This window comes from Xenopus tropicalis, chromosome 7 (genome assembly GCF_000004195.4).
Source record: "Xenopus tropicalis strain Nigerian chromosome 7, UCB_Xtro_10.0, whole genome shotgun sequence".
Taxonomy (NCBI): Eukaryota; Metazoa; Chordata; class Amphibia; order Anura; family Pipidae; genus Xenopus; species Xenopus tropicalis.
The window spans coordinates 21200835-21222851 of record NC_030683.2 but is presented as its reverse complement, the minus strand read 5'-3'; the positions used below and the strand labels follow the sequence as shown (position 1 = coordinate 21222851).

Here is a 22017-nt window from a genome sequence, read left to right as displayed (position 1 = left end):
TTCATGCGTTTCGCAAAACAATCCGCCAATGGCAAAACGCATGAAAAAAATTGCCACGCAAAAATTCACTGCACATACAAAAATTTATACAAGCGTCAAAAAATAATAGTCACAGCAACAATTTTTTTGCCCACACAACATTTTTGCCGTTTCGTGGATCTTTCGAAAGATTTGCTAATTTTTCACTAAAGAAACCAGAACACATTTGCTCATCACTAGCGGCTACTATTTATATGCTACTATTTATATGCTACCATTTATATGCTACCATTTATATGTGGCTAATATTTATATACACCATTTATATGCGGCAACAATTTTTATACACTATTTCTAAGCTACCATTCATATGCGGTGACTATTCGCGGGCGTAATTTAGCGCATGTACCGGCAAATACCGCATTGAAATAGTCTTCGCGAGTTAAATAACGCATGCAATATCGAGCGTAAAAAAGCGTGAGTATGCTTATAGTGAATCGTGCGAAAAATCGCCAAAATTAAGCGGCGGTAAAAATTTTAGCGCACAATAAAAATAGCGCACGTTTTATCGCACTTTAGTGAATCAGGCCCATAGACTTATAACTGTAATGTACAAAACCATTCAAGTTTGACCAGTAAATGGGGACGAGATGAAGACATGGCAGCTACCACTCATATCTATAAATGTAAATATGAACAGGAGGAATTTTCTGTACAAACGTAACTCGTCTTAATACTTCTGGGGTTACGTAATAAAAGGAACTAAGTTTGCCTATAGCTGCCAATCAGCAGGTAGAATTTTCTGGTCACCATCTTATTGGTTGCTATGGGTTACTGTTCCTGGGCAAACGTAGTGCATTTTATTACATATGGAGGTTAGGGACTAATGATTAAAGTGGTTGTTCTATTTTTGAAACAAATCTGAAAAATGTTGTAAAGTTCTTTCTAATTAAAAGGGGATGTAAACCCAAAAATAAAACTGTGCCTTATTAAAGAAGCTTTTCAGTATACAGGTATATAAATTATACCTTTTCAATGGGTAATAATTGTAAATGCCATAGAAAGCAGTATCTTTTATCCCTTTTTGTTCTCTGGGTTGAACAAATGTAGAATTACAAGTTACGTTGGTACAGGCCAGATATTGTCTGTGATGAACAAGCTCCCCATTCTTCATGTATCGGAAAAAATGTGAATTGAACCAAAGGTATAACCTGAGATCACCTATGAATTACATTTCTGAGCTGTGATTTTGACGTGATTTGCAAAATATCTATTTTTATTATTTTTTTTTCCAAGCAAGTTTTTTCAAAAGATCAAAATCTTGTGAACAAGATCAATGTGAACAAAATCATGTGAACAAGATTTTGCCAGGATTCATATTGATCCCCAAAGCAGCCCTTCACCTGGGGGATGCCTACGTGCCTCCCACCACCCCTGCTTCACTGCTTCATGAGCACCCCGCTGACAAATGTGAAAAACATGGTGGATTGCATCTGTTTTTGCTCTTTGCACCCTGCCCTGTCCTTAGTGAATTAACCCTTATATGTTTTAGTGGTGTTAGACATGGTACTCAAAATTAAAAAACACCCGTTATCATCTAGATCAGTGCTGTCCAACTGGCGGCCCCACACCTGTCTGGCTGCTTTGATGGCTTACTCTTGTGTAAGCTTTAAATGGTATCAGTACTGTGATTAACTGCCCCCCCTGCATGGTTCTCACCTCAGATTCAGGCTGTAATCCCTCTGTATTGTTTAAACGTGTAATCCCCTGCGTTGTTCACACCTTTTAATCCCTACATTGCTCACCCCCTGCAGTGTTCACACCTCAGGCTCGGCTGTAATCACCCACATTCTTCAACTGTTCACACCTCAGCAGTAGAAATCCACAAATAAACCCTACACACTATAAAAAGAACATATACTGTGGTGGTACTGCAATTAAAAAGTTTTTTAATATATAGTTATTGTGCAGACTGTAGGAGCAGTGCCAGCATTGTGTCACTGTAGGCTACCTGTGTGTGCCATACTCTACCTTCCGTATGCAGCATAGGACAGGCAGAGTATGGCACACACAGGCAGGGTAGGGAAGGCAGAGTATGGCACACACAGGCAGGGTAGGGAAGGCAGAGTATGGCACACACAGGCAGGGTAGGGAAGGCAGAGTATGGCACACACAGGCAGGGTAGGGAAGGCAGAGTATGGCACACACAGGCAGGGTAGGGAAGGCAGAGTATGAAACACGCAGGCAGGGTAGGCCTGGCAGAGTATGGCACACACAGGCAGGGTAGAGAAGGCAGAGTATGGCACACACAGGCAGGGTAGGGAAGGCAGAGTATGGCAGGTTTTTGCTGCACTACCACCATTAATATGGCTATGGTCATGCGATAACATGGGTGTGGTTTCAAGTGGGTGTGGTTTTAAAAAGGGGAGTGGTCAAAACTAGCTTCCATTATCGGCCCTCCACCACGGAACCACAACTTCGGTACCACAGAAGTTGGACAGCACTGATCTAGATTGTAGGCTCTACGGGGCAGGGACCTCCATCCTCTTGTGTCTTTGACTCTTAACTTGTTGCAACTGTACCTTGTATTTATTTGTATTTATTGTTATACTTTGTATTTATCTATTATTATCCTAATAACCCCCTGTTTGTATTAATGTATTCTACTGTACAGCGCTGCGTACATAAGTAGCACTTTATAAATAAAGATATACATACATACATTATCCAGGAAGCCACAGGTCCAAAGAATTGGGCACAATAGATCCCATACATATATCCCATTTTATTATTAGTCTGCATCCTGAGTCTCTTACGTAAGGGGCTCATTTATCGACACTTGGCAAATTTGCACACAGGCAGTAACCCATAGCAACCAATCAGTGATCAGCTAAATTCAGCCAGCTGCAGGTAGAACAATAAATAAATAAATTCCTTACAGCTCTGTACTCTACCCTCTGTATTTGCACATCTTGTCCATCCATTTGTTTTAAATATCAGCTTTATGTGGACACAGTACTTATATTAAAAAAAAAAAATTATATATATCTATATAAACCACTTGACTACACTGGCAGGCATTCGCCTCTTGGCAAGCTATTCACCTTTTGGATGAATCAGTAATATCTCAAACGGATATAGTTTTTCCAACACACTGTTTAGTTGAAAAGTTTATGGAATTTAAGTTCTTCAAGCACAAAATAGTGAATTATTATATCTGAAAAACAAATAATTATTGCCAGCAATTAATAAGAATTAGCCTTCCAATGTACTTGCAGTAAAGAGAAGAACATTTGAAGGATTTGATAATTAATGAGATTTGTTTGCTATGTGATTGGCTTATTGCTTCTTGGATACAAACTGCACTCATTCATTCTGCTGACAGACAGACTGACCCCCCTGTTCTTTCCCTGTAGTGGCTCCAGCAGATAGAGGTGACTGAGTCTGCTCTGCAGCAAAAGATGGTGGACCTGGAAAATGAGAAAGTAAGGAGCGTGGGGTACCTTGTTCAGAACCAAGTTAGATCATTAAGGGTGAAAGTGACTTTACTGCTTGTCCTCTCCTTAGGATCAGTTCACAAAGCAGAAAGGATATTTGGATGATGAACTGGACTTCCGGAAACAATCCCTGGATCAGGCTCACAAAGTAAGGCACTGATTGGATTAGAAAATCCCACTTTGTCCTATAAAAGTAACAAGGAAAGGGGGCACTCAAGGTGCCGTTCGGCCACATCTATCAGCCATATTGCATGGAGTGCTTACAGTATGTTGCATAGTGTTATTTTCTGTGTAGGAAAGCACATTGAACAAAGTTTTGAGGGTCTTCAGATTCTTTGAAATGTTGTTCATTGAGGTTTGCTGATTCAAGGAAAGAACAATGTGTGGACTCAGTAGTAGAAACATTGGGTTAAGGTGCTTAGCCCCAAACCTACATCCAGATGGACAGGATCTCGCCATATTAGCCAAATTGACAGGCACTCAAAAATTCCAACATTGACGGTTTGATTAAAATGAAAAGTTTGTCTTTATTAAAGTTTACATGTCCATAAAAGCCAAATGCTGCAAGACACTTAATTTTAGTTTTACCTAAAAGTGTATCTTTTGAATAAAGTGATGTATGTCACATAAACACAAGCTTGTACAGGGTGCCTCAAATGAGAACAGAGTAACAGGTATGCAGGAGAGTTATGTTTAGGTAGTGAAGAAGCTCTACTGAGAACCCTGACAGCAAAGGAAGCCACCGGTGGTTGGTCAGGATGAGCAGAAATTAGCAAAGACCATAATCACGTCAAGGTCAGAGATAGTAACCAGGTGAGGTCAGGGCAGGCAGCAAATCAGAAGAGTTGGTAACCAGGCAAGGTCAGGACAGGCAGCAAATCAGAAGAGTTGGTAACCAGGCGAGGTCAGGAGAGGCAGCAAATCAGAAGAGTTAGTAACTAGGCGAGGTCGGGACAGGCAGCAAATCAGAAGAGTTGGTAACCAGGTAAAGTCAAGCCAGGTCTAGCAGACGTCAATACACTCAGAAGCAACCAGAGAGACCAAGCAAAATATTAATGTACAGATACCAGGCAGGCTTGTGGGAGGTGAAACTTCTCAAGCCAACTTCTCAAGTCAATTTGGTGGTACAAGTCAAGTCATGTATAAATTGTCGTACTGGAGAATAGGGAAAAACAAACAACTTTAGAGCAGCTTCAACAGAGCCCAATATGCCACCTTGCAGGAACTTTATCAGGCATTTTGAGTATCCTGTTACCAAACAACAGCCCAGTTATGTTTTATGACATTAACTTCCCAATAGACATGGAATAGCGAGAAAAAAGAGAATGGTTCTTTATTTGGAGGCAATAAAACATTTATAGAATGAAGCCTGTGTGATATTGTGATGCTAGCGCTCTAGAACTAACTCCCATCTCCCTTGCTTAGCAAATTCTGGAACTGGAGGCGATGCTATACGATGCCCTGCAGCAGGAGGTGGGTGCCAAGATGGCTCACTTACTCTCAGAAGAGGAAAGAGAGGAGCTGAAATGTGCGGTGGAGCAGTGGAAAAGGCAGGTCATGATTGAGCTTCGAGAAAGGGACGCCCAGATCTTGCGTGAGCGCATGGAAGTTATCCAGCATGCCCAGCAGGTAAGTGAGCATGGCACATTATGATGGTGGCATCTAAATTCCACTGGGATTCAGTAAATCAGTCCAGTTTACCAGTAGGAATTTTTTAGGCAAAAATACAAATATAAAAGATAAAAGCATATTGGTGACTCTTTTTAGTAAGGTAAATGCAGCCTAATTATAAAGATGAACTAGAACAAGTCAGATATATGTAAAACCAACATTTCCACCTAGAAATGCTCGGTTGATATTGGCTATTCTGAAGACACCGCCTTTATTTGTGTTTATTCATATGAGTGGAACCTGCCATATATTTTGCTTGTAAGACACTGCCCTCTGTTGGCCAAACCTTTTATGACATATTGTAGAATGTGCGCTTGGTGTAGTTTTGAAAGGACATCTCTATGACAAGGGGAGCAAACATTAAAGTGATGGGTATAGTAGGGGTTTCTGTGTCGTGGGGCTCTTTAACAAATTTACGTTCGGAAGTTCCCCTTTAATGACAGTAAAAAGGAGAGTAGATATCAAAACAATATATGTATCACTTGACTTGCTTATATAGACGAAGAAGAAGAGAATAAATGTTGTTCTAACTTGTCGTCCCAACATATCCATATTGATAGGGTCGGACTGGGGGGTACAGGGCCCACTAGGGCTTCTGCCTCAGGGGCCCCTGCACCCCTCAATGATGGCCCCCACTGCCTTCACCCCCCCCCCATAGGGGCCCCCAATACCCGTCCACCTCGCTCCCTTGAGTGCGCCTAAATGAAACTTACCTGCAGTGCGTTGGGGGAGGGAGACCAGCGGATCAGTGGAGCACCCTGCGGGGATCGGGACTGGGCCGCCAGGGCACACCGGGATTTTTCCTGGTGCCTTGGTTGCCCAGTCCGACGCTGCATATTGATTAACTGATTAAAGGACCCAAATCCTCCAGCGAAGGCAACAGTATCCTGATTGTCCAGTTATTCCCGCTTTGGGTGCCTATACTTTGCTTTTGCTCGTGACTGAATTTGAATGTACAATTTTTTGCCTTTCAGAAAATAAAGGAACTAGAAGAAAGAATAGAATTTCAAAAGAGGCAACTTAAAGAATTAGAAGAAAAGGTAACATTGGTGTATACTCTTTTTTATAATATACTGCATACATTTCACTGAATGGGACTAATCCAATGTAAAAAAATAAGGGCACAGAAGAAAGGCCTATAATAGCCCGTCATGTGTTTGTATTGCCAAAAGGTTTTTGAAAACAAATTGGACCTAACCGTGATCTATAGTAACTGAATTCCCATCCCTATCTGCTCCTACTTGTGTACTGTATACACTATTTCCTAATGATCCATATAATCATTGGCCGACATACAGAATAATGTGCTTTGCCTTCACTGCCAATGGCATCATACATTGGTTTCCGGCAGCTAATAGGGACCCTGTCTTATCAAAGGCCTATAAGTTATAGGACTATAATACTGACATTATGGTGCAAATTACAGTAGTCTGCTTGTCAGGCCGTGCCCTAGGGACCTGGGCCCAAAGTAATTTCCCAAAATCTTCAGGGACTGCTGCAATTTATAGTATATTTAGCTCTTCAAAACAGCAAAACAAGCTTTGGATTGTAAAATTACCACAAGGAATGACATGTGTATAATAAAGACATATGAAATATTGTATTTCTGATTTCAGACTTCTATGAAACTGTAATAAATATACATCAAAATACTCAAAAGTGGGACCTTTCTTTGGTTAATTCTTTTTAACTTTTTCTCTGTTTTTCAGTTCTTATTTTTGTTTTTATTTTTCTCGTTGGCGTTTATACTTTGGTCCTAGATCTTTCTGCACGTCAGGCTGGGTAAGTATGAGTAACGGGGGGATCATCTTTGAGGTCTCTGTGTGTTCTCAATGAGCCCAAATGAAATCAGAATTTAAGCCATAATTCCATTAGTCATTGTCCACAATCATATTCTAGTAATAATTTGCTTAAAATCAATATCTCCAATGTATTGACCTATGGTACGGACTAATAAATGACATGATCATAGCATAGATTTGAAGATATAAAAAGCTCTTCTGTTTGTATTTGATTCCTTTGATTTGTCAGTTAAATATGGCAGCAGTTTATGAAATGGTAGCAGGGCAGCTGCGGAGCAATGGGGAAGGGCAGGCGGGGATCAGGTCTGGATCAGCTGAGCTAGACAAGAAACTTCCATAGTTTATCAAATGTGCTGGAAATGGCTGAAAATTTACTCTAGCCAATGGCTGCTCTCATAGACTGATTAGAACAATTAGAACAGCATACAGAAGTCCATAAACACAAACCACTATGCAGAAAGGGGCCAGATATCAGAAATGACTTCCCATAATAATAAGCTGATAGAGAACTACAGGTATCGGCCCCCTTATCCGGAAATCTGTAAAGGCCGTCTCCCATAGACTCCATTTTAATCAAATAATTCACATTTTTGAAAATGATTTCCTTTTTCTTTGAAATAATAAAACAGTACCTGTACTTGATCCCAACTAAGATATAATTACCCCTTATTGGGGCAGAACAGTCCTATTGGGTTTATTTCATGGTTAAATGATTCCCTTTTCTCTGTAATAATAAAACAGTACCTGTACTTGATCCCAACTAAGATATAATTACTCCTTATTGGGGCAGAACAGCCCTATTGGGTTTATTTAATGGTTAAATAATTCCCTTTTCTCTGTAATAATAAAACAGTACCTGTACTTGATCCCAACTAAGATATAATTACCCCTTATTGGGGGCAGAACAGGCCTATTGGAAATTTCATGGTTAAATGATTCCCTTTTCTCTGTATTAATAAAACAGTACCTGTACTTGATCCCAACTAAGATATAATTACCCCTTATTGGGGGCAGAACAGCCCTATTGGGTTTATTTAATGGTTAAATGATTCCCTTTTCTCTGTAATAATAAAACAGTACCTGTACTTGATCCCAACTAAGATATAATTACCCCTTATTGGGGGCAGAACAGCCCTATTGGGTTTATTTCATGGTTAAATGATTCCCTTTTCTCTGTAATAATAAAACAGTACCTGTACTTGATCCCAACTAAGATATAATTAATCCTTATTGAGGGCAGAACAGTCCTATTGGGTTTATTTCATGGTTAAATGATTCCCTTTTCTCTGTAATAATAAAACAGTACCTGTACTTGATCCCAACTAAGATATAATTACCCCTTATTGGGGCAGAACAGCCGTATTGGGTTTATTTCATGGTTAAATGATTCCCTTTTCTCTGTAATAATAAAACAGTACCTGTACTTGATCCCAACTAAGATATAATTACCCCTTATTGGGGGCAGAACAGCCCTATTGGGTTTATTTCATGGTTAAATGATTCCCTTTTCTCTGTAATAATAAAACAGTACCTGTACTTGATCCCAACTAAGATATAATTACCCCTTATTGGGGGCAGAACAGCCCTATTGGGTTTATTTAATGGTTAAATGATTCCCCTTTCTCTGTAATAATAAAACAGTACCTGTACTTGATCCCAACTAAGATATAATTAATCCTTATTTAAACCAAAACAATCCTATTGGGTTTATTTAATATTTAAATGATTTTTTTAAGGTAGGAGATCCGAATTATGGAAAGACCCCTTATTCAGAAAACCCCAGGTCCCCAGCATTCTGGATAATGGGTCCCATACCTGTACTACATATATCTACTGTTGGCTGTACTTCTTCTGTTTTTGTTTTTAGCAAACCAGGACCAGTAACGACTAGAAACAGGGCACAACGACTTGAACGTCCCTTTCAACAAAGCCCCGAATTCCTTCTTCATGTTCCTTTCTTATCTTTGACTTCCGCTAGAGAGGTGCTGTGCTGAATTTTGCAGCGACGCGTTTGCTACGGATTTTAGAAACTCAAAAAAGAACAAAAACAGACGAGAGCTTTGCAAAAATATCTTCTATTTAATCAGGCCAAATGGAATCCATATACTTTTCCTGCTAAGCAGGCAGCGAATTGCTTCTGTGAAGAATTTACATCACGCGCTTGTTGGCTCCATCCACTTGGAGCCTTGGGCACAGAAGTGAGCACCCTGGAGTGTAATGGTCACGGAACGCTTTGTTTGTACTCGCCAAAGACTAAGGCCTATGCCCCAAATCCTACAAAGTCTTTTTTTTCCGGTGGAAAATGATATCTGGAACAGGAGCTGGAATATTGTGTCGCTGGTCGGCGGGTTCTTACTGGACATTTGAAGACAAACATGGCGGCTGTAACAGAACAAGTAAGAGAAAGCACAAGAAACCCAAGTCCCATATTTCATCCATTCTGACAAACCAAAACTGGAAAAAAAAATCTCAAGGGAGCACTTATCTGAAATTCCACCAACAATATAGGATGAAGTGCCAAACGTTTGTTGCAGTGGTAGGAAAACAAACAGACTGGCTTTCCTAAAGGAACACTCACTTACCAAGGGAAAGTCTGATGCCTTCACAAACTCAGTTATTCTTGGTTCTTTCCATGTATAAGGTAAGTTTTCCTTTTGATTTAAACATCTGTTTGTTAAAGGGGAACTCTTCCATTTCCTTGGCATGAGCTGTCATTAAAGGGGAACGCCGGCTTCTGATCCAAATATGAGAGCCCCACACAACACAAAACCCCTAATATACTGATCACTGTAATCTGTTCCTTCAAAAAGTAGGAATAAATACCATTTTTATATGCTGAAATCCAGCTGCAAAACAGTTCTTCTATTTCTGCATCATTTGAAATCCTGGCAGGGGAGGAGGGACTAAAACACTGATGGAGGATGCAAGCTGAAGGCAGGCTGGGGACAGGCGACTACTGATACATTTTATTTGAGTCACAAAGTAGCCAGCCAGATCAGCAGGGGAACAGGGGGACGGGGCTTAGGGAACTGTTCCAAACCAGATTATTACATTAAACATGATGAAAAGGCTGCATGTTTTTTAACTGATGCATATTGCAAAGTTGTTGTTGTTACTTTTCAAAAAGCTGTGTTTGGGTGGAGTTCCCCTTTAAATGAATGAAAATACATTTGAAAAAAAGTATTTTTTCCATACAGAATACCTTCTATAGCAATGTGTAATGTTTCATCTTACAAAATGAGTACAGGTTATGGAGATTACTGTAGATCTACAGGTTAAGCTGAAAAATTTGCGAAACCACGAAAAAATGGATTTCAGATGAAAAATTTGTAAAAATGAATGGAATGTTGTGATTTTTTTCTCTGCGATTTAACCTGATTTTGTTTTGTGATCAAGTTTTTCCCATTCAAGTTCTTTTCTTAAAGGAAAACTGTCATGGGAAAACATGTTTTATTCAAACCCATCAGTTAATAGAGCTTCCCCAGCAGAATCCTGCATTGTAATCTGTTTTTCAAAAACACTAACAGGTTTTGATAGCCATATATAGCCATATTCTGTATTTCCCAGGGTGCCACAGCCATGTGACCTGTGCTCTGATAAACTTCAGTCACACTTTACTGCTGCGCTGCAAGTTGGAGTGATTTCCCCCCCCCAGCAGCCGATCAGCAGAACAATGGGAAGGGAGCATGACAAGGGGACTCCTCAATTTCCCTTCGCCTTCAGCCATCCCTCTGAACCCCATTGTTACATACATTAATAAAACACCAGGAGACGGAAATGGGTAAAAAGAGGCCACAGCATTTATTTACATTTTATCAAATAAATAGGACCTTGCCAGCCTCACCCCAAGGCAATATTCAAAGCCAGAATTCCATAAGAGATCGCTACTATGCTCTGCTGTTCCTTACTGAAGACTTGAGATCAGCACTATGTCATTATATCCACCACTGAGTATTAGGCTGCCTCTACCTACAGAGAGGATGGCCCCAAACTCTGCTACCAGCAGGAGCTGCATCTCCCACCATGAGAGAAGTTCAGCAGCCCTGCTGCCGGTCCTGAATCTGCAGTGCCTCGATGATAGGAAATCCAAGCAGGCTGTCACCTAGCACAAGCAGTAGTAGCGTCTGTATCAATCAACCCACCGTGCAGTCAAAGGAGAGAAGCTCCTTTCTCCCTCTTCTAAAATTTCCTGTGCAGTACTCTGGCAAGGTCCTACTGCTGCTGTGACAGAAACAACTTAAAATACATTAACATATATCCACTGTTTTGATCCAGAGGAAGGCAAAAAACCCAGCCTGAAGCCTGTGCCAATTATGCCTCAAGAGGGAAAAAATTCCTTCCTGACCCCACCTGGCGATCGAAATTCCCTGGATCAAGGATTTGACTTTTATTTAACATAAATAATACCATGCAGACTCTCCCATTCATACTGTATAGTGTTACCGAAGCCACAATATGCCTATGCATATAGGAAAACAGTCACATTCTGTTATTAACAGATAATATGAGAGCATAAAGAAGAAAATATCCTGGCATTTTACAAAATATGCAAAAAAGAGGGGAGGGTGGGTGGGATGTTTCTACCTGTTCAGAAGATAGGAAGGGAACTCCTTCTTTTGTGACATCATATCCCTATCCTTCTCCCCCCCCCAGCCCAGCTTTCCCCCTCCTTAACATACTGCTTCTCACCCAATCACAGCTGCATCTGATTTTTCCAATCTTTAAACATAAACCAGTGTAATCTGGCTGCTGGTCATTCGGATCCCTTGTCATGCAGCCCCTGCGTTTATAGCTTCAGGGCTTCCTAGATAGCAGCTCCCAGTAGGTATCAGAATAGCACTCACTAGTAAGAAATCCAAGTCCGGCTTGGGACTCCTCCAGTTACATGGGAGTAGGAGAAACAATATTTAACTATATTTAAAATGTAGACTTTGGATATTTGCGCAGAATTGCGTTTTTATTTTGAAGAATACAAACCAGATGTCCTATAGGCTCACATTGTGCCAGTGTAAGATTAGCAGTGACCACAAGAGGGTGATACGGCCAAAGGAAAAGAGTTACCAGGGAGCCAAATTAGAAGTTCTGTAATAGCCTCTATCTGATTGGGTGGCATTCCCTTACCCCGACCTGCAGAGATGCACTGAGTAATGCACACACCCTAGTGACAAACAGTACAATATAAGACACAGACATAAGCAATGCCAATGACACGACATTGAAACCCCTAATATACTTATCACTGTTAGGGAATATTTATTAGGGAACAAAATCCAAAATACTCTAATGTAAAACTGTGGCATCTAGAAGCTTTTGAGTCAATTTGAGTTTTTCGACTTTTTAAAATATTTTGAAGAGTTTGTTGACCCATTGAAAATGACGAGTAGAATACAGATTCGATGCATTCAAGTTTTTTTTATATATAATATATAAGCAAACATTTGAGTTATTCTAATCGGCTAAAAACCTCTCAAATTCCCAATAGACCAGTGATCCCCAACCAGTAGCTGGGGGCAACATGTTGCTCCCCAACCCCTTGGGTGTTGCTCTCAGTGCCCCCAAACCAGGTAGTTATTTTTGAATTCCTGACTTGGTGGCAAGTTTTGGTTGAATAAAAACAAGATTTCCTACCAAATAAAGCCCCCTGTAAGCTGATAGGGTGCATAGAGGCCCCTAATAGCCAATCACAGCCCTTATTTGGCTCCTCCATGAACTTTTATGGTGCTTGTGTTGCTCCCCAAGTCTTTTTACATTTGACTGTGGCTCACGAGTAAGAAAGGTTGGGGCCCCCTGCAATGTATGTATATCTTTATTTATAAGCGCTACTTACTGTATGTACGCAGCGCTGAACAGTAGAATACATTAATACAAACGGGATTATTAAGATAATAATAGATAAATAAAAGTATAACAATAAATACAGATAAATACAAGATACAGTTGCAATAAGTTAAGAGTTAAAGACACAAGAGGATGGAGGTCCCTGTCCCGTAGAGCTTACAATCTATATGGGAGGGGATATGCAATAGATTAATAAGTTTTTCAGAGTATGCAATTTTGCGTGCAAGTTCTTGCTTTGTACTTGGGCTTTCATCTGCAAATGAGCCCCACCGTGTGCAATATATTTATAGACAAATGGTTAAAGCTTAGATAATAGAGACAAACAGCATTGAAAATCAGTCCAAATCGGCACGCATTCAAAGGTTTTTAAAAACATGTAACCAGTAATATTGTTGGAAGGAATAATCCCACTACAAGGGAATCAGATCTCCTTTCTGCTTCAGTAATAAAGCCGTGTACTTGAATTGGATCAAGCATGTCTGTATTTTCTTGGGTGTATAAAAGTCAATGAGTTAAACACCCTAATTACCATGAGAATGGCCGGCTGAGCGAGGGGCTCTCCCATAGCTGCTTTATGGCTAACGTGCCATCTGTCAGCTCCAAGGTGTCAGCTTCCCCTGCCTGAGGGTGGGGCTTATTGCAGAGTTCAAATGAACATTATACATAGATGGGACCTACTACCTGGTAACATGGTAACCAACTTGTCACCCCTCTTGCGGGACCCATGCCGACAAGATCCTGCATCAGCACCAGTCGGCTATTCAGCCGTAACAATCCATGGCCATAGTCCCCCAGGGCAAGCATTCCACCGCCCGCTGTGACAACAAACATTTTTGGACCCAAGTGAGTCCCCCACATTTATAACCTCTCCTATAAGGTGGGTGGAAGGGACTCTGCTCTGCTTCTTTTTCAAAATGGCGCCGCCTCTTTCGTAGAGATGTAGCGAACCTCACAAAAAAAGTTCGCGAACCCGTTTGCAAACTTCTGCCAAAAAGTGCGAACTTTTGCGAACTTTGCGAACCCCATAGACTTCAATGGGAAGGCGAACTTTAAAACCAAGAAAAGCCATTTCTGGCCAGAAAACTGATTTTAAAGTTGTTTAAAGGGTGCCACGACCTGGACAGGGGCATGCAGGAGGGGGATCAAGGGCAAAAATTTCTCTGAAAAATACGTTGACACAGCGTTGCGTTTTGTGCTGGAAAGGGCAGAAATCACACTACATTTCTAAACTTGTGTAATAAACTGCTTTATAACGTCTGGCATCTACATAAATTACAGTAGCAAAGTAAAAAAACACAAAAAAAAATGATGTGAATGTGTGGTTGGTGCTTAGTGCACTACTATGAGCAGCACACCTGTCTCCAACACACACAGATGGAGCTGCAGTACACAATGAAAAGAAGAATACAGTAATCAGAAAATAAAAGCAGTCCTTACAAGGACTATTGGGTTACAGCAGATGAGATCAGCAGGACAGCTGTCCCCAGCAGCTACATACAGAGCAGTAGAAAGTAGATTACTAGTCAGCAAAGCTACCTAAACTGTCCCTCAAACCCCTGCACAGCTCTCTCCCTATGCTAACTCATCAAGCACACACAGGCAGAATGTAAAATGGCTGCTGGGCTTCGGTTTATATATGGAAGGGAGTGGTCCGGGGGTGGTCCAGGAGGGAGAGCTGCCTTATTGGCTGCCATGTATCTGCTGGCTCTGGGGTGAGAGGTCATAATTTGGCTCCAGCTAAGGCGAACCCAAAATTGCGAACTTCGCTAAAAGTTCGCGAACTTGCGAACTTGCGAACACCCGATTTTCGTGCGAATTAGTTCTCCGGCGAACAGTTCGCTACATCTCTACTCTTTCGCATGCTGCGCCCGAGTCTCATCTCCCCCACTACTCATCACTTCCTGTTCCTCCATGCCCTGTCACTGCCATCCTCCCTGCACTGCGGGCCGTCTGGAGCTCTTATTACGTGCGTTTATTCAATTATCTTTCTAAACAATTTTCTAGAGTATGATACACAGGGGGGGCATTTACTAACCAGGGCCAGAACTTGGGGTAGGCAACAATGGGGGTGCCAGGCAGGTACTTCTTCTGCCTACCCCTAGCCCACACTCCCTTGTCATTGTCATTCCACCTGCCCTTGTCATTGCGTGGGGGGGTGAAGGGGCAAGGTGGGCGGGTTGCCTAGAGTGCCTGGTCTACTTGGCCCGTCCCTGTTACTAACGCTCAGATTTTTTTTTTTCATGACTCAATCTCTTCATGATTTATAATGCAACAAATTCAAAAGCAAAAATATGTCATCCAAAACCTGTCAATGGCAGATGTCCTTTTTACAACCAAAATATCTTTCTTTGCTTTATGAGTTTAAAGGTTTTTGGGTTTTATGACGCTGTTATTTGTGCAACAATATGAAAAAGTCACAGTTTTGCCGCTCTGCCGCACACGTTTTTTCCGCATCTTTCGCTCGTACTTTATCAATTCAGACTGCCATTCGTGGAAATGAGTTTAGTCATAGTTTCAAAAACCTCTAAAACCACTAAAATCCAAATATTGATGAATGGGCCTCACAGTCTAGTACTGGGGTTGTGAAATGTATAATTCATTATACAGCGCCCATTTGTATGCAGGAAAATCTCTGCCACTTCAAAAACGATGGGGGTTTCCCAGTAACTTTACAGCTGAGAGTTTAGAACTCTGCAACCCTGGGCAAGAGGTAGGGTGGGAAGAAGATGGTTAACTTAACATACATAGACTACCTAGGGCATGGAAAGGGTCAACTCTGATTCTTTCTGTTCTTCCATCATTATTGTAGGTCCCCATCTGTGCTTGATAATACTGTCTATTCAGGGCCATTTTAATAAGTGGCCAAAAGGGCGTTTGCCCAGGGCCCACCAGGATAGGGGCCACTAGCTCATTTTACATCTGGGTTACTTTTGGCAGAAGCATCCCGCATAGATGACAGACCCCTCATTTCAATCAACTGGAAGAACTCTACAGTATTGTTATTTTATTGCTTTGTCTTTTTTCTTGTGGCACCACCATTTTGTCATTTTTCTGTTGGTCTAGGGAGGGACACCTGGTGATCATGTCTACTTCATCAAGCGCAGACCATTTCTTCCCTGCCTGCCTTACTATATTGAATTTCATGTGCTTGAGGGTTATTCTATCCCAAATTTCTTGGGGCAGTGGGAGCCCATCAACAAAATTTTGCCCAGGCCCCACTGGCACCTTAAAGAGACCATGTGTCTTTATGCCACAGATAATATATTTATGTTTTAAATGTTATCAAATCATTGCTATTACCCTTAATCCCTGATGTCACTTACCACTATGATTTCTATAGCCAGAAGCCCATAAGACAATAGCAGGTCAGACAGCCATGATAGCTTGTAAGAAATGTGCCTTTGAGATTACAAAACATCCCTTCCACTAGCTATGGGGGCCCTAATTGTAGTACTGGCCTTTACATAAACAAAGACCCTGAGCACCATAATGTAGATTATGTTGGTTCATTGCTAGAGAGGTCATTCATTTGTTCCACCAACATTTTTCAAAATCAAAATCAGGGTATTGTGTCTGCTCAGCTGGTGGGATTTACTAGTCAGCTTTTTGAAAGCAAACATCTGATTGGTTGTTATGGGGTTATATGATCTGCACCCACTCTGCCCCGTTTATTGCATTACCCATCTTGTCAGTACAGGTATAGGGTCTATTATCTAGAATACTTGGGACCTGGAGGTTTCCTGTATAAGGGGTCTTTCCATAATTTGGATCTCCATACTATATGCCTACTAAAAAATAATTTAAACAAAAATAAACCCAATATGATTTGCCACCAATATGGCTTAATGGTGCTTTGTTACCATCAAGTACAGGTACTGTTTTATTATTACAGAGAAAAGGGAATCATTTAACCATTTAATAAACCCAATAGGACTGTTCTGCCCCCAATAAGGGGTAATTATATCTTAGTTGGGATCAAGTACAGGTACTGTTTTATTATTACAGAGAAAAGGGAATCATTTAACCATTAAATAAACCCAATAGGGCTGTTCTGCCCCCAATAAGGGGTAATTATATCTTAGTTGGGATCAAGTACAGGTACTGTTTTATTATTACAGAGAAAAGGGAATCATTTAACCATTAAATAAACCCAATAGGGCTGTTCTGCCCCCAATAAGGGGTAATTATATCTTAGTTGGGATCAAGTACAGGTACTGTTTTATTATTACAGAGAAAAGGGAATCATTTAACCATTAAATAAACCCAATAGGGCTGTTCTGCCCCCAATAAGGGGTAATTATATCTTAGTTGGGATCAAGTACAGGTACTGTTTTATTATTACAGAGAAAAGGGAATCATTTAACCATTAAATAAACCCAATAGGGCTGTTCTGCCCCCAATAAGGGGTAATTATATCTTAGTTGGGATCAAGTACAGGTACTGTTTTATTATTACAGAGAAAAGGGAATCATTTAACCATTAAATAAACCCAATAGGACTGTTCTGCCCCCAATAAGGGGTAATTATATCTTAGTTGGGATCAAGTACAGGTACTGTTTTATTATTACAGAGAAAAGGGAATCATTTAACCATTAAATAAACCCAATAGGGCTGTTCTGCCCCCAATAAGGGGTAATTATATCTTAGTTGGGATCAAGTACAAGGTACTGTTTTATTATTACACAGAAAAAAAGAAAACCTTTTTAAAAAAATTTAATTATTTGATGAAAATTGAGTCTATTTGGAGATTTCTGGATAACAGATTCCATACCTGTATTACAAAAAATGGAAATGGCCAGTTTTATTTTTTTTTAAATGCCTCCCTTGCCCAGTTATGAGCCCATAATATAGTATTTTGATAGCCCATAGCAGTCACCTGCACAGTAATGTTTAAAAGTTGAAAAAATTTTAACATTTGTTAAATGTTAAAAGAAATGTTAAAAGGTAAATGTTAAATATGGAGGTTTCTATTTCCCTGACAGAGGCAAACAGCAGAAACCATCTGGATCCCCCTAATGCGCTTCATGCATGTTTAATGCTAAATGTAATAATATAGTTGTACAGGGGCACGTAGTGCCTAGGTTTGTAAGTGATTGAATTATTCTGTAATTAGTGATATTGTACCAATATAGCGACAGAGACAGCAGAACCCCTAATTCCCCTGCATTAATACTGGGCCTATTTATTGGCTGACAGAAGAGGTGCATCAGGTCCGAGTTCTCTCTGCGCATCATATCCACTAACAGAAATAAATTCATTGAGCCTGGGAAATTGCTGCCTTTGCCTCCCATAATGAAAGGGTTATTACGTTATGCAGAGAGGCTCCCAATCTTGTCTCATTAACACAACAGTCAGAGACACGGAAGGCAGCTCCATATTTCCTAATTACATAAACCATAATAACCATCTGCCTGGTGTAAAACAGCATTTCTCTTCTCCAACTCATCCTTAGAGCAAGTGAATAAGATTTACTGCCCGTCTGTCTGACTAAACTAAAAATCATAGCCATATCATTACTGTTTCTGTAAAACCAGATCTTTTTCTTCTTTCTAGTGTATCTATCTATTATCTATCTATATATCTATCTATCTATCTATTATCTATCTATCTATCTATCTATCTATCTATCATTTATCTATCTATCTATCTATCTTTCTGTTATCTAATTATCTATCTATCTATCTATCTATTATCTATCTATCTATCTATCTATCTTTCTGTTATCTAATTATCTATCTATCTATCTATCTATCTATCTATCATCTATCTATCTATCATCTATCTATCTATCTATCTATCTATCTATCTATCTATCATCTATCTATCATCTATCTATCATCTTTCTATTATCTAATTATATATCTATCTATCTATCTATCTATCTATCTATCTATCTATTATCTAATTATATATCTATATCTATCTATCTATCTATCTATCTATCTATCCATCTATCTATTTATCTATCTATCTTTCTATTTATCTTCTATTATCTATCTATCTATCTATCTAGCTATAATCTATCTATCTATCCATCTATCTATCTATCTATCTATCTATTATCTAATTATATATCTATATCTATCTATCTATCCATCTATGATAGATAGATAGATAGATAGATAGATAGATAGATGATTGATAGGTAGCTAGATAGATAGAGATACTAGAAAGATAGACAGAAATATGAATAAATAAATAGATGGATAGATAGAGATAAATAGAGATAAATGGAGATAACTGAAAGATAGAAAGATGGATAGATGATAGATAGATAGATTATATATTCTATGTATCTATATATCGATTTATCTCTATCTATCCATCTATATATTCATTTTTCTTTCTTTCTATTATCTATATCTATCTATCATCTATCTATCTATCTATCTATCTATCTATCTATCTATCTATCATCTATCTATCTATCTATCTATCTATCTATCTATCTATCTATCATCATCTGTAGTTGTATCTATCTATCCCTATCATACACTGTATATATGTATAAAATACTGATTGATCTACTTTTACTTAAAGAGACAGTATAACTGTGGCAATAAAAGAGCATATGGTCGGAACAAACACATCAGTACAATACTCTGCCATCTGCTTAGAGTCTATGGAGGATTGACTGGCTTTCACTTACTCCCCTTCTCCTTAACCATAAAATCAATGGAAGCCCCTTGTGTCCCACAAAGCCATATGACATCCTGAAGTGAGTCCTACACTTAGTCCTACACTAAATCCACTATTCTGAGATTCAACCGAATACCGTACCGAATCCTACTCTTCAGAAGGTTTAAACTGCAGGACTAACTGAACATTTGGTTAAAATAAATGATAAAAAGTCACATGATTTTAAGGATTTGGATTCGGTTCGGCCAGGCACATGGATCCTCCTGTATCCTGCTCAATAAGGCAGAATCTTGGCCAAATCCCAAGCTGAATCCTGGATTCGGTGCATCCCTACTTTATAGGACTGAATGGTGCAAATCATTTTATCCAGATCCCTGTAATTTGTGTTTGTTCATTTGTTAAATAAATTAATTTGATTTTCTACATTTTGCATAACAAGTGAATCTGTTGCTGAACTGATACAATTCACGGCTGAGTTGCAGCAATTTGTACAGACAAATCAGTTCCAGGGATGAAATGTATTCGCTCCTACAGTGAATATCTGCCTGGAATTGATCCGACGGATCAGCAGACTGTGCGCTGGGTGACGGGCTCATATAGACATGCATTTATATATTATATCATTTATATATTCTTATTGTATCTCCTCTGCTCCAGCTGACGTATGGGGCTCATTTCCCAATGCAAGCGCAGTGTGTAACAGTACAATTGCAGTTTTCTTTAACCCGTGATTCTAATGTTGTATGTAATGGACACAGTTTGCTAAAATGGCGTCTGTACATGATACTTTAGGTGCCAGTCACACACTTGTGCACGATTAGAACAAACTGGGGGGCCAGAGGGGTGTTGTACAAGATGAAGTACCTCTATTAAATGGTGTCAATACGGGAAACCATTGTGTCCATATTTGTGCCGCCATAGTTGCGCTTTAGCTATGAATGAGCCCTATACTGTATCTCTGTAGGTGTATCCTATATTTGCCCATTAATTATATATTCTTTTGACTTTAACATCTCAATTAAATGCCTTTATGACAAAACCTGCAACCACTGTCTTTCTGTCCTCTCTTCTCCGCCTCCTTCTTCCTTCACTTACTAATTCACCTTCTCTATTTACAGAACTTTCCATAGATTGGATGAAAGAAGTACTGGGCTAATGCTGAGCTGGCTGAGTCGTTTGCACACTGTGGATCACATACATTCCAGTTATTTAGATTTACACCGCTCTTATCTGAAATGATTTTGCTGGCACTGTATTGTATGCGCCATAGACAGAAGACACCACCCAAAAGGCAGCTGTCACCCTTGCATGGTGCTGGGTCTGCTGGCAGGCAGTTGGCTCCCCTCTGCGGCTCTCTGTCCTACACCCCAGCAAAGCTATTAGAAAATATAGAAGAAGTCCCACTGTACAGTTAATTCTAGATAACAGATTCGCTTAAGGTTAATTAAATGCCTAGTATTTATTCTGGGGCTGAGCGAATTTTGCTTGATTTCAAGGGGTTTATCAGTTTTTGTTGTTAATAACACTACACTGCACCCCTGGAAAACATTTGCTGATAAATGTATTAAAGGAAAACTATACCCCCCCAAACAATGTAGGTCTCTATAAAAATATATTGCATAAAACTGCTCATATGTAAAACCCTGCTTCATCTAAATAAACCATTTTCATAAAAATATACTTTTTTAATAGTATATGCCATTGGGTAATTCTAAATACTAAGTATTAAGGGCCGCCCCCTGTGATTGTGCACACAAACAAGCCAAGGCACACATACATGCTAGGCCCCATCAGCCAATTAATGGGCAGAGTTCTGCCTTTTACTCCCACACTACTTCCTGTTACAGTTAGAGCTGAATTACTTCCTGTCAGCTGATCTCTGAGGGAGCACACAGCCCATCACTAAATGGCGGCTCAAGGGAAAAGATGAAAAAGGGCAATATTTACGGATATATATATATATTACAGATTGGTGAGATTCTTTAATAGGCCACTTAATATGATACAAACTATCAATTGGTTAAGTAATTATTCTGGAGGTATAGTTTTCCTTTAATTAGGGTCTTAAATAAAGGGTCAGGGCTCTTTAAAGGGCAGTATATATGGGTTCAATATGTAGGGTTTTGTACTGAACTTATTCTGCCATCTAAAAATATACAGAATAAGAAATGAAGACCAATTGAAAAGTTGAATTGGTTAATCTATAACATATTAAAAGTTAACTAAAAGGTGAACTGTGCCTTTAAAAGACAGAACTGTACCAGCCAGGATACATGGAAAGGGGAAGGTTTAAAAAAAGAAATAATAGAGTTAATCTTCCAGCACAACATGAAATGACTCTGCCTTGTACTGAACCACTTCAAGACTCCTGGATTATTATGAGCTAAATAGAAATCTATAGGAAGATCTTCCTCAGTAGAGAAATCCTTCTGTATAAATGTTGGATAGAGGGATAGTGAATAGGAAAATGTACTGACATGACATAAGATGGGCAGCGCTGCTTCTGTGGCTCCCATTGATGCAACTCAAGCTCATTACAGCCAGGAGGAAAATGCTCCTGTGGTTGGTTACATTGATTATATGGCTCAGTG

At 39.7% G+C, this 22017-nt stretch overlaps 1 protein-coding gene across 3 annotated transcripts in view; it reads left to right on the top strand.

The window, feature by feature from the left end:
• jakmip3 (Janus kinase and microtubule interacting protein 3) overlaps positions 1-21059 on the top strand; it is a 64558-nt gene extending 43499 nt beyond the window's left edge. For all 3 annotated transcript variants that reach the window (XM_031906432.1, XM_031906431.1, XM_031906433.1), the window contains 7 exons: positions 3396-3464; positions 3547-3624; positions 4902-5105; positions 6122-6187; positions 6857-6929; positions 8817-9590; positions 20545-21059. In XM_031906432.1, the coding sequence (XP_031762292.1) occupies positions 3396-3464; positions 3547-3624; positions 4902-5105; positions 6122-6187; positions 6857-6907 (468 nt within the window). In that variant the 3' untranslated portion in view covers positions 6908-6929; positions 8817-9590; positions 20545-21059. The remainder of the gene's footprint in view (positions 1-3395; positions 3465-3546; positions 3625-4901; positions 5106-6121; positions 6188-6856; positions 6930-8816; positions 9591-20544) is intronic.
• Positions 21060-22017: the final 958 nt, after the last annotated feature.